Source organism: Bemisia tabaci, chromosome 4 (genome assembly GCF_918797505.1).
Source record: "Bemisia tabaci chromosome 4, PGI_BMITA_v3".
NCBI lineage: Eukaryota > Metazoa > Arthropoda > Insecta > Hemiptera > Aleyrodidae > Bemisia > Bemisia tabaci.
Window position 1 is genome coordinate 32,667,207 of NC_092796.1, and position 13,178 is coordinate 32,680,384.

The 13,178-nt window shown below is 37.7% G+C and overlaps 1 protein-coding gene across 2 annotated transcripts in view; it reads left to right on the forward strand.

Moving 5' to 3' along the window:
* Positions 1-13,178, forward strand: part of FASN1 (Fatty acid synthase 1) — a 100,566-nt gene that overhangs the window by 80,950 nt on the left and 6,438 nt on the right. For both annotated transcript variants that reach the window (XM_019049530.2, XM_019049522.2), the window contains exons 8-24: positions 86-315; positions 831-968; positions 1,568-1,734; positions 2,393-2,537; positions 3,014-3,127; positions 3,564-3,672; positions 4,090-4,344; positions 4,914-5,925; positions 6,214-6,462; positions 7,113-7,413; positions 8,079-8,258; positions 8,670-8,868; positions 9,303-9,489; positions 10,010-10,155; positions 10,583-10,830; positions 11,477-11,722; positions 12,898-13,138. In XM_019049530.2, the coding sequence (XP_018905075.2) occupies positions 86-315; positions 831-968; positions 1,568-1,734; positions 2,393-2,537; positions 3,014-3,127; positions 3,564-3,672; positions 4,090-4,344; positions 4,914-5,925; positions 6,214-6,462; positions 7,113-7,413; positions 8,079-8,258; positions 8,670-8,868; positions 9,303-9,489; positions 10,010-10,155; positions 10,583-10,830; positions 11,477-11,722; positions 12,898-13,138 (4,167 nt within the window). The remainder of the gene's footprint in view (positions 1-85; positions 316-830; positions 969-1,567; positions 1,735-2,392; positions 2,538-3,013; positions 3,128-3,563; positions 3,673-4,089; positions 4,345-4,913; positions 5,926-6,213; positions 6,463-7,112; positions 7,414-8,078; positions 8,259-8,669; positions 8,869-9,302; positions 9,490-10,009; positions 10,156-10,582; positions 10,831-11,476; positions 11,723-12,897; positions 13,139-13,178) is intronic.

Genomic DNA, 13,178 nt, shown 5'->3' on the forward strand with positions numbered 1-13,178 from the left:
AATCAGATCAGCCACCTTGATTTTTTTTTCACATGTATCCATTTAGGATTGTCATGATTATTAATGAGTCGCTTCTCTTTTACAGGTCTTTCCTGGGAAGAAACTAAAGCCCGTGCCCCAGCTGACATTGTCGCCGCTTGCCACAACTCTGCTGACAGTGTAACCATCTCTGGCCCTCCAGACTCTATCGCCAACTTTGTCAACGCCTTGAAATCGGAAGGTATCTTTGCCAAAGAAGTCAAGAGTTCCGGTGTTGCTTTCCACTCCAGATACATTGCGGAAGCAGCTCCCAGACTCAGGAAGAGTCTTGAAAAGGTAGAGACTTCAAGATATTTGTTAATCCTCTAAACTAGAGAGGCCGATAAGAAGATTAATTTTAACACAAAAAAGGCTGTGTTGGGATGCGCAAATTTGGTATGTAAACTGCAATAGTTGTGCAGTTTCTACTAGGCAGTTTTAATTAAGCTAAAACAGGTTCGTTAAACTAATTGTGCGACAAATTTTGCAATGTTCTTCTTTGTAAACGTATCTGAAGATATATGATTCCGATTCGATTCAAACCACTTAGCCGCATCATTACTTTTTCAATTTTTACTTTTGACTTGAGTCCACTGTGCCTCTTATTCGTTTGCTCAATAGCTGGTAATGAATTTTTTGTTTTCTGATCCCCTTTACCATCACTTTTTAGATTTCCAATTTTAATTTTTAAGTTAATTTTCCTTTAATTTGTATGATGCTGTGTTCGGAATTTCTAACTTTGCCATATTACTAAAATTTCCAAAACATTTTCACTCTCAAATTATTGTCTAATTTTTTTTTATTTTTTGTAGATCATCCCAAGTCCCAAACCAAGGACATCCCGCTGGATCAGTACCTCTATCCCTGAGAGCGCCTGGGACTCTGCTCTGGCTCAGCAATCGTCTGCTGCCTACCACGTCAACAATTTACTTTCTCCTGTTCTGTTTGATGTAAGTCTTTGGTCCGTTTGTTACAATTTTCCCTTTATACAAGATTGAGCTTTACTGAATCAAAGGATCAAAATGTTTTCCAACAGTCAACCCCTGAACTTTTCTACCCGTAATTATATGATTTATCAGGTAGCGCTCCATTTTTACTCGAATATGTTAGAATTCATTCGGCAAGAAAGCCGAATTTTTAGGAGTCATGAAGATTTTTTATGATTTAGCATCGAATTTTACAAGAAGCGAAGACACAACCAAAATTCTGATCATTTCGATTGTGTAAGCGCTTCATTAGGCAGTGCCTCTTAATGTAGACAACAAAGTTCAAATTTTAGGGGAAAACTGTATACATGACCTCTTGTGAAACAACACATGTCATTGGTTTCCCCATGTAGAAAGGTGCTTTTATGGAAGAGCCAGAGATAGTGGTTCCTTATTGCAAATTGTAATCCATGTGTGCCAACTCTGTAGCTTTAAATTGGATTTAAGAGAAAAAAGATTGTTGTTGTTTCAGTTCTCAGATATTTTTGCAGAATTTTCTTGTCTTCCTTACAAATATGTCTCCCTCTTTTCAGTTTTATTACTTCTGTACAATTTGATTACAGGAAGCCATCTCCCACATCCCTAAAGACGCAATCGTCATTGAAATTGCCCCTCACAGTCTTTTGCAAGCTATCTTGAAACGATCCCTTGGCCCCGACAGCATCAACGTTGGTCTCTTGAAGAAAGGAACCAACAGCAACATCTCAGTTCTCCTGTCCAGCTTAGGAAAGTGAGTATTTTTTTCTAACGGACGTTCAATCATCTAGAAGAACTGTATTATTTTGTAATATACTGATAACCAGGACTGGAAAAAACCGGGATTCATCATAAATTGAAAATCATCCGGGGATAATCAGGGATTCCGTTTCAGAAACTGGGATTCTCTTCTTCCATTGCTTAGAACGGGAGAAAGAAAAGATTGGACTGAAGTCACATCAACCTGTCATCAACCTTTGCATCTATCATCAGTTGGTGTATTGGTTAGCTCATATATTTCTGTTGAATGTTGCCTTTTTCTGATGTGACATTTGTCTGATCTTTTCTTTCTCCCCTCCAATTCGTTTCTATCTTGCACCTAAGCCTAAGCATCTTGCGTAAAGTATGTAATTTGACCTCCGTAAATGAATGTCTCAACTATTGTATTTTGTCCGTTTCTGTCTGAAATGTTGTTAATATAAACAAATGTTTGACCTGCCAAAAATGACGGAAGAGATAGACTAACATTTATGGAAGTCTAGAAAAATTTCAAATCATTTCTTAAAAATTATTTGACATTTGCAATCTAAAGTAAATATTAGGTATTAGGAAAGCTGGTCCATAAATTAAATGCATATCAGATAGCGTTAGATGCATACAATGCCTTAATTAACTTTTTAATCTTCTTTTAGACTGTACAATGCTGGTCTTAACCCCAATTTTGCCAATTTATATCCTCCTGTCAAATTCCCTGTCGCCCGAGGCACTCCTATGCTTCAGTCTCTAATCAAATGGGACCACTCCATTGAATGGGCCGTCGCTTCATTTGCTGGAAAGGTAATACTTGAAATTTTTAACTCGTCAGTTGAGCATGTAAAGTTATCGAATTTAAGGGAACTAGGAGGCAAGCAGTTAACTATAATTTAAAGATCAAAATATAGTTTTAATGATGATCAAATATACTTAGTCTTGTTTTAAGACTGTTTTGAATATGCAATTGTCGCAAGCAAGATTATTCTCCTTCTCATCTTGGATAAAATAAGTATTTGTCATCATAGATGGTTATTATTTTTAAAAATGTGCATCATATGGTTATTGTAATGATTTCTAGCCCCCAAAGAAACATTTATCTCAAAAGATGCAGCATTTTTTGAGAAAATCATACTTAATATTGAAAAAAATCAAGACCCCAATGCTTTTCTAGTTCTAAATATGAGTTTTTTGAGTGTTTATGAGAAATACTTTTCTCATCAAAGATTTTTAATTTACCAATCGTGTACTATTTATTTAATTCTCAAATTGCTCCATTTCAGGGTTCAAGATCTGGAGAATCTGTCATCGATATTGATCTCAGCAAGGAAAGTGATGCTTACTTGGCTGGTCACACAATTGATGGCCGTATCATCTTCCCGGGTACTGGCTACATTGTAAGTTAATATGTTTATTTTTTCATTGATTCAACTCAACTATTTTCTCCCTGCTGTGAGTCTTATATGACCGAAAGTAAGTCTAATGAGCTGTGAAGTTAAAATAAAATCCTTGACAAGATGAATGCTCTATTATCTGCAGTTAAAAATAAAGCCCTTTATCTAAAGGCCCTAGTCATATAAGAATGAATCACAATCAAAATTTCTCCTCTTTTTGCATCCTAGAATCAAGAAGCTAATGAAAGTTGCTGGTTAAGTGTATGAGATAGTGTTGTATAAATAGGTATCAGTAGTGTCAACCAAGAAGAGCATAGAATTTCTGCTCAATGCATCGAAAATTCTCCTCCTCTACAATCCAAATAGTCAACTTTACCTCTTTTGCTGTGGAATCATCCTGATTTTTTTGAGTCGGTCAACCATGTTCTAAAATTTTCAGGTTTTGGTATGGAAAACTTTTGCCAAGATCAACGGAAAGTCAATGGAAGAATTGCCTGTCGTTTTGGAAGACATTCAGCTCCACCGTGCTACTATTATGCCCAAAGAAGGTACATTAAATTTTTTCGAAGTTGGCTCTTGTTTTTGTCCAGTTTCTATCCCAAAAATTCTAATTAATTTCTCTCTTTCTTGCTTCAAGTTATCTAAGTTATCAACATTAGACTTTTCTCAAAGTAAAAGTTCAGTGTTACACAGTGCCTGATCTGACAACAAAATGGAATCTGCGTACTTCTAAATACACTCCTCTTATGACAACAAACGAGCTCACTTTAAAATTATGGAGGTAACCTGAGTAATCGCAAGAAGGGAAATGCATAAGAAAGGGCCTTGTAACATGTTTCGTTACAGATCATGTTCAGAATACTTTTTTTTTTTCAAACAATTATCATGTCCTATTTTATTAGAGCCTAATTGTTTTTAATTGCCCCCAGAGTTCACTTTAAAAACTTTTCATTCTCAATTTCTAGGATCCGTTAAATTCTTGGTGAACATCTTCGAAGGCTCCGGTGAATTTGAATTGGTTGAAGGAGGCTCTGTGGCTGTATCCGGTAAAATCCGTATCCCTGAAGACATTGACAAAGAGCAATTGACCCTGCCCGAACCAACTTATGCTGACACTCAGAATCTCCCACTCAAAACGAACGATATCTACAAGGATCTTCGTCTCAGAGGCTACGACTACGGTGGCATTTTCCGTGGCATCACTGATGCTGACAACAAGGGTAAGCCAGAATTTATTTCACAGTAAATCTAAAAAACCAGCCAATATTCGCCCAAGAGTAATAAAAAATTGCAGTGCTTTGAAATGCCAATGAATTAATTATGCAGTTCAAACTCGATGGGTTACTAAGTCTGTAGATTGAATTTTATTGTAAGATGGATTTTGGATGTTATGAGTATGTTAGGATATTTTAAAAGTTTCGGAAGACTTAAAACCTTCAAAGGGCAGAAAAATCTTAAGACATCTCTCACCCATAACGTTTCTCACCCATTTAATGAATGTTTAAATCTTTTATGAGGACAAAAATTTATTTAATTCAAAAGGTATATATCCATGGTATAAATCTCGTAAACGATCCATTTTCTTATAATTACTTGCAAGGTCTCAAAGTATCCTCTAAAAAGATCAATTGGGCTTGCTGATTTCTATACTAAAATTGGAGGCAATCACCTGTGACCGTTCTACTGTTGGTGGGCAGTAGAAGAAAAGATCAGTAAAGTAAGAGAAAGCTCTAAAATTTTTTGCCTACTTTTTCTGGTCTAAAATCTCATCTGAGCATATTGTCTGCAGGTGTGAAGGGTAAACTCTCCTGGGTGAACAACTGGATCAGCTACTTGGACACAATGCTCCAATTCTCTATCCTGGGCATGAACTCGCGCGAACTCTACCTCCCAACAAGAATCCAGCGCATCTCCATCAACCCAAAGAAACACTTCCAGATCCTGGAGTCCACTCCAGAAGAAGACAAAACAATCCCTGTCTTCAAGCACAAAGGAATCGAAATTACCAAGTCCGGCGGAGTTGAGATCAGAGGTCTCAAGGCCAGTTTGGCACCAAGGAGAGGAGGAGCTCAGGCCCCCCCTAAACTGGAGCAATACGCCTTCATACCTTACGTCACTGAAAAAGTTACTCCATCCATCGACAACTTCCGTGCTTTGACAGCCAGTCTCCAAATCGCCCTCGAAAACAGCGGTGGCCCAGTCAAAATGAAGGTTGCCGAAGTTGCAACTGACCGCCAGCCAGACAACCTTTTGGCAGCTCATGTCGTGAAAATCCTTGAATCCGAACCCCTTCTCACCGTAGAATTGAACGTCGTCACCAACTCTGCCGAAGCCCTGACCCCAGTCTTGGAGCCTCTGGGCATCAAGACACTCACCAAGGATGTCACAGCTGGCCCTGTTGACCAGAACTGTCACTTAGTCGTCGCGACTGACTACCTAAACAATGCAGCAGTTGTCGCTAACATGGCCGCCAGTGTCAAACAAGGAGGATTCCTTCTCTTTGAAGAAAGCACTCGCGTCGATGACAATGCTGTCAAGAAGACGGGCTTGGATGTAATCTCCAAGATCCAGACTGATGGAAAGACCTATGTGCTCTTGAAAGCTCCTGCAGATTTGCCTGTGCCTGTTGTCATCAACGTGACTGAAAACAACTTCAACTGGGTGGAGGAATTGAAATCCGCCCTGCAGCAGTCAGAGACCGAAGGAAAGAAGGTTCTAGTCGTCGTACAGGGTGAACCATTGAACGGTATCGTTGGTATGATGAACTGTATCAAGCAAGAGTCTGGCGGTGTCAATGTTCGGTGAGTTTCCCATCATTTGTTTTTAATGATGCTAATACTTTGCCAATACTTTGGGTCTCTGTTTCTACAAAATAGTAGCTAAGTATTTTTTATACTTCCTTTAAATTGGTAGAAAAAAAATTATGAAGTCCTCTAATGTCCTCGATTTTGCTCATTAGAACTGCTTAAATGAAAACTCTTTAAATGCTCTTAAATTTAATCATAGAGAGCTTTCATGAACTCTGGAGAGTAATAGAAGGTTTTCCATAATCTGTCAATTTCAATGATGTGTTTATTGTTCAATTTCAGCGCTGTATTCATCCAAGATACGGACGCACCCAAATTCTCCCTAACTGCAGCACCATATGCTGCCCAATTGAAGAAGGACCTTGTCCACAACGTTTACAAGAACAAACAGTGGGGATGTTACCGTCACTTCAGCTTGGAAAACGAGTCTGAGAAGACTTCTCTGAGCGTGGAACATGCCTACATTAATGCCCTCACGCGTGGTGACCTGTCCAGTCTCAAGTGGATTGAAGGACCACTCTCATTCTACAAGTATGAAACTTTTTACCAAGCATTATTTTGTTTTATTAAAATAATCTAGTTCCTAAAAACTATTTTCCATTTAATCCTTTGAATGAGCAATTGGATTGAATTTAGGAAAAAGACACAAAGTTATTTTTAGGAGACAAGGAGTCATAGAATTTCTTTTTTTTATTTTTCATGTAGAAATTTTTTTATCAAAATTCATATTTTGATAAACTTCAGGAGTTTCGATTATTTTAGACAAGAAAGTCAAATTTTCTGCAAAAATCATCATTTTTGTTTTTAAACTTTATTAACATGGTTCCATTATCCTGAATGTGGAAAGAGCCAAATCATTTCAAGAAAAGGAAGCAATTGCTCTTTAGTTTTGCCTCAGGTCGGCCTCCTGTGGTGTAGTAGTTGTAGCGTTTGCTCTATGAGCGGGAGGTTCCGGGTTCGATTCCATTTCAAGGGACTCGAGTTTGATGGTCTTGAACAGTGGTTACTTGGAGCTAGCTTGTTCAGGGACTAAGGGGGGACGGGACTTTAACTGCAAGTATAATATCATCCCTTTTGGAGTATTTGAAGTGAATAAAAAGTTTCCTAGACTGATTTTTAATTTTCCGGTTCAAAATCAGAGTTCAACGCGTTTTAATCTGTACGGTTTCTCCTTTTTTCAGGCCTGAGCAACACCCCAACGAAGAGCTGTGCACTGTCTACTACGCACCCCTTAACTTCCGTGACATCATGTTGGCCTCTGGTAAACTACCGCCAGATGCGCTGCCTGGAGACCTCGCTGGTCAAGACTGTATCCTCGGTCTTGAATTCACTGGTCGCGACACCAAGGGCCGTCGTGTCATGGGTATGGTTGCAGCTCGTGGTCTTGCCACCACCGTCCTTGCAGACCCAACCTTCCTGTGGGAGGTGCCCGAGAAGTGGGACTTGGCTGAGGCATCAACCATTCCTGTAGTCTACTCCACTGTGAGTATCGAGAGTACATTTTTCATAGATTGTGCTGAAAATTCAGCAATTCAGCACATTTCCCCATTTAACACAGTACCTAATATGCAGATTCCTTCACACAGCCTGGCACCTTTGCCAGAATCCAAAGATTTCATCTCGATTCCAGCTTTTGTTACAGTTCAGTACAAGTTTTTAAGGAAGTATAAGAATTTAGTTTGAGAAGTTTAGGACTGAAATAAATCAGAGCTGTTAGATGAACCATCTAATCAAGTTTTACATTGAATAAATGAGTGACCTCTGTTTACTGTGGACTCTTTAGTGTTTTCCTGTTTAATTAAGTAATAAACCGTAAATAATTTTACTCCTGCGATGACCATTCAAATAAAGGACCCAGATTCTATCGCTTGAATGTCATCTATAGATATTTAGTCATTTCTCTTCCGGAATCTGATGAGAGTAGGTGAGGTTGGAGGCTATGGCAAAATGCGAGGCTCGAAGCAATTTTTTTAAATGAAAAATTGTACAAGATTTTTCAGCATGCCATAGTTGAATTAAATAACGAATGAATTTTTTTGTAATTTCGTTCTTTTACTTTATAACAGATTTTTATGTAAAATTAATTAAGAATGTACAACTAACAATCATAGCTCGAAAAATTAACAACAATCATGCAAATATTTCAGGCATACTACGCTCTGATTGTGAGAGGACGTATGAAGCCCGGAGACTCCCTGCTCGTCCACGCTGGTACTGGTGGTGTCGGTCAAGCTGCCATCGCCATTGCCTTGCACATGGGCTGCACTGTCTTCACCACTGTCGGATCAAAGGAAAAACGCGAATACTTAAAGAAAACTTTCCCACAAGTAAGTATTAGAATTTTAACCTCAGAGTTAAAAACACGGCAGGAAGCCTGTTTATCAGTAAAGCGGGCATACTACTGCATTCAAAGTGAAAGTCAATAAAGTTTCAGCTGATGAATTTTGCAAAACATGTTTAGCTATCAAGCAGTTCGCCGATTTTCTTTTTTTTTTTTTTGCTCTTGAAACTTTATTTAGCCCTGTATTGAACATGAAAATCCCAATCCTGAAGCACACAAGAAAAATTCTTAAAAACTGAAGCATTCAATCAAACTGTAAATTTTTGTTTTATTTTTATCCGTTATAAAGCATCCCATTTTATTAAATAAGATCTAAAACAATATCTCCCATCAAACATAATAGTTTTTTCTCATTGAAAAAGACGGATCTAAATCAATGGTTGTTTTTTATTTGCAGTTGACTGACAAAAACATTGCCAACTCTCGTGACCCCAGCTTTGAGCAACACGTCATGATTGAAACTAATGGCCGTGGTGTTGATGTTGTCCTCAACTCTCTTGCGGGAGAAATGCTCCTTGCCTCTGTCCGCTGTCTAGCCAAGGATGGTAGATTCTGTGAAATTGGAAAACTTGATCTCTCCAACAACACCCCATTAGGTAATCAGTCCGATATTCAATCTACAGCTTGAAGCTTAAAGACTACCATTCTACTTTGAACGATTCGGTACTCTTTTCTGAAGACTAAATTTCCCAATTTTCTGTAAATTTCTGACAAAATTTTCCGATTTTTTCATATTTCCACTGAACCTTTTTTTCGATATCCCCTAATTTCACTCTCGAAGATGGTCTCATCACTTCTTGCAGTCTCTTGCCTGCTAAAGACTGCAAGAATGGTGCTCTGCATTGAACATTTGCCTCAATCTGCATAGCTTTGGAGCAATTTTACGGCATGTGGGATTAATTTCAAAGAATTGCTTTTTCAAAAGCCGATTTTGTAAATTGTAACATAAGTAGCTAGCAAAAAACCTTGTTGAGCACTGAATTGTTAAGAATAGGCCTAAGTTTAATTTTCATTCTCAATTTTATTTTAGGTATGTCTATCTTCCTGAAAAACACTACCTTCCACGGTATTCTTCTTGATTCCCTATTCGATGCCAACTGCGAGAACGTTGAAAAACAAGAAGTCGTCAGATTGATGGACGAAGGTCTCAAGAATGGTGCCATCCGGCCACTACCTGCCACTGTCTTCTCAGAAAAACAAGTTGAACAAGCTTTCCGGTAATTGCTTAAGTTTTGCTCTTGATCTCTCAACATTATCTTGATAAACTCATCCAAATGTTACACCAAAAATGAATTTGTTGCGACTATGTCTGAAATCTAATTAATTTAGGAATGCATTATTGTTCCATTTGCCTGTGTTCAAGTACTCGGAAAGTTATTGAAAAGACGTAGCATCACCTGACAATTTTAGAAAGACACTGTGTAGGGAAATATTATCATTTCATTCTTGATTCTATCTAATTTTGTTTTATGATATCAAACTGTTTGAATTTTAGCCTTCGTCAACAATTTTGCTGAATTGCCTCTTTTCTCAAAAAAATTTGAAAACAATATACTTAAACTACTCTTTGGTCATTGTTGTCAAAAGTTTACATTCTTCAAAAGGTTTTTGTGTTATGCAAAAATCAAATTACCATTGATCAATTCTCATTCTCTGGGCGCCGTAGGACACGTGTATTTTTTGAAGATATCTTACTCATAAATATTTATAATTACTTAAGTTTATCTTCCTTTTCAGTTTCATTGGTTCAGGAAGACACATTGGTAAAGTTGTTTTGAAAATCCGTGATGAAGAATCAAGGAAGACGCAACCTGCCACGCAAAAACTTGTATCTGCCATTCCAAGAACTTACATGAACCCTGACAAATCCTACGTTCTTGTCGGTGAGTTTACGTTCGATATAAAATGTTTGAAGTTTTATTGATTTCAGAGTTGCATCAAATCTCCAGAGATTAAAGTCTTATATTAAACAGAATAATGTGCAAATTTTTAAACCCTATCAAACGGGATTTGGAATGTTCTGAAAGATTTTTATTTGTAGAATCCCTCAGCCTTCTTTTTGTGGTGAACCTGCCAGTCCGTAAAAGTAAATTATTTGAAGAAAAATAAGAAAAACCATTGAAATTTTGGGATGTCCTAATGCTTGCCCCGTTTTTCAAAATGATACTCTTTGAAACTTGCGGAGTGATTTTTAGAAAAATAAAAGACCTTACTCTTTTTAAACTGATTTTTTCTGTTGATCGATTTATTACAATTATCATTATTTTTATTTCGTTTTTTGTAATGCCTATTGTATTCATGCGATTTCAGGTGGTCTCGGAGGTTTTGGTCTTGAGCTGGCCAACTGGTTGATTGGTCGCGGAGCTACCAAGATTGTCTTGACTTCTCGTAGTGGAATCCGAAACGGTTACCAATCCCTCTGCGTCCGCAGGTGGAAAGAAAACGGTATCAACGTCGTCATCTCTACCTCTGACTGCTCCACCGTAGCTGGCACAACCAAGCTCCTGGAAGAAGCCTCCAAACTGGGTCCAGTTGGTGGTATCTTCAACTTGGCTGTCGTAAGTAACAGATTTTCAGTTCAAAAACCTTCTGTTGTATCATTGGAATTTTGAGCTTTTGAATTTGTCAGATTTACCCATTAATTCCCATTAATTCCAGATGACTACTCCTAGAAAGTGAGGAATAGTTCATTTAACTCAAAGAGTAAACCATAAAATGAGTAATAGATGAACTACAACTAGCATCTATCACCCGATATAATTGAATACACCCAATTGCTGGAGTGTCCTAAGATCTGGTCACACCATCGATGTTTTCGTCAGTATCTCAAGATCAGGCAGTTATTATAAACCAGAAATGACATCGTATCAGTCCCATTTCAAACAATATTTAGTAAGCTAGTCAATATTAATTGATCAATCGTTACATCATCTTTGGTTTCTAGTGACTACCAGACGTTGATTTTCAATGAAAATGTTGACTCTGTGATCAAGGCAACAATTGGCGAAAACTTTTGATCAAGAAAAATTTGGAATATGGCTTTGTATGCCATTTATTGCTTCTAAGGAAATAATTTTTAAAACATGTAAAATATATGATATTTTGCTGTCTGAAGTCTAATGATAAAAAATTATACAAATTCTCAGAACTGCCACGAACACTTCACCGATTTTCCTGCATTGACTCCAATTTTTCATTCAACAGGTGCTACGTGATGCCCTCTTGCCTGACCAAACAGCTGTTGACTTCGAAAAAGTTGCTTTACCAAAGATCAACGGAACAAAGAACTTGGACCAAGTTTCTCGGAAACTGTGCCCACAACTGGACTACTTTGTTGCCTTCTCTTCAGTTTCTTGTGGTCGTGGTAACATTGGTCAAACTAACTATGGTCTTGCCAACTCTGCAATGGAAAGGATCTGTGAAGCCCGACAGGAAGCTGGCCTTCCTGGTGTAAGTTCCAAGATTATTCTAGAATTCTTATTACCATTATTACAATTCTCTCAAACGTGAGGCTTAGTTTCATTAGAACGTAACTTTCAATAGAAAAGGAGACCTTAGTCTGTTACGTTTACCTTTTCAGAACGACTATTTCTGTCGAGTTGGATTAAATAATCAGAATTTCAGGTTTTTTATACAGTTACTGGCAGTAAAAACTGGAAAAAATTGGGAAATTTGATGTTTTCCGGAAAAATCAGCAAAATCGGTCATAAATCACGAATTCCAAGTGCATTGAGCAGTTTACAAGTACATGTATGCGGCATACAATGCGGCATTACAAGTACATGCATTAGTACGTACAAAAGTGAAGCCTTGGATTCAATTAATCACAAATGTTGGTTTGTAAAATCGAAGAAGTGTTAATTCATTCGGGGAAAAAATCAGGAAATTTCATTTAAAATATCAGAAAAATCCAAAATGAAACTTTAATAGCCACCCTGAGACAAGAAACTTTCCTAGTTCCCTAAAGAGCGAGTTGAGAATGTGTAGTTTATTTTTGTGCTTATAAAGGAACAAGATGAGAAGTTTAATCCAGCAATTTTGCACTCTTAACGTAGTCCTACATCTTAAATAGTTCTTTTTCTTGACAAGTTGATTTTGAGTTACTGCTGATCACAGTACTCTCCTACGGATGGTTACAAATACAATTGATCAAAAGTCGTAAAGTTTTCGCTGATATCTCAATTTGCCTCTCAAGCAGCAGCTTTTTATTTTTCATCATTTCAGAAAAAAAGCAGACTCGTTGACAGACCCGTTTAAAGGCGTATAATGTTGGTAATGTTAGAATACAAGTAGTTTTTCCAAGTAGAAATTTTCCTCAAATTCATGACAAAATGTTAGTGGTAACTTTGCAATTGAGCCCAAATCATTGCTAGAAACATCATGATAGAAGAAATATTTGTATGATCAGCAACACCACAATCATGGGCAAAATCAAAAATACCAACTCATCAGCGAATCCATAACATTGTTTTCATGGGAGATTCAAGAAACATTCGACATGGGGAGATTTCCTACTAATCAATGATGCGATTTATCAGAATTCCTCTAAAAATTCTGAAGGCTTCTTTGGTTATCATGTCGACACTTTTACAATTGGAGCTCATGTGATTCACTTGTGATTTCAGGTTGCCATCCAATGGGGAGCTATCGGTGATGTCGGTCTCATTCTGGACTCTCTCGGTGGTGACAACGAAGCTGTGGTTGGAGGAACCCTGCCGCAGCGTATGTCATCTTGCTTAGCCGTTATGGACAACTTCCTTCAACAACCTCACCCTGTATTAGCCTCAACTGTCATCGCAGAGAAAGGACGAGGCGCTTCTGATGGCAACCAAATCAGTCTCACCGATGCTGTCGCTAACATTTTAGGTAATATAACTTTTTTTCGTCTATGAATTTAATATGCATC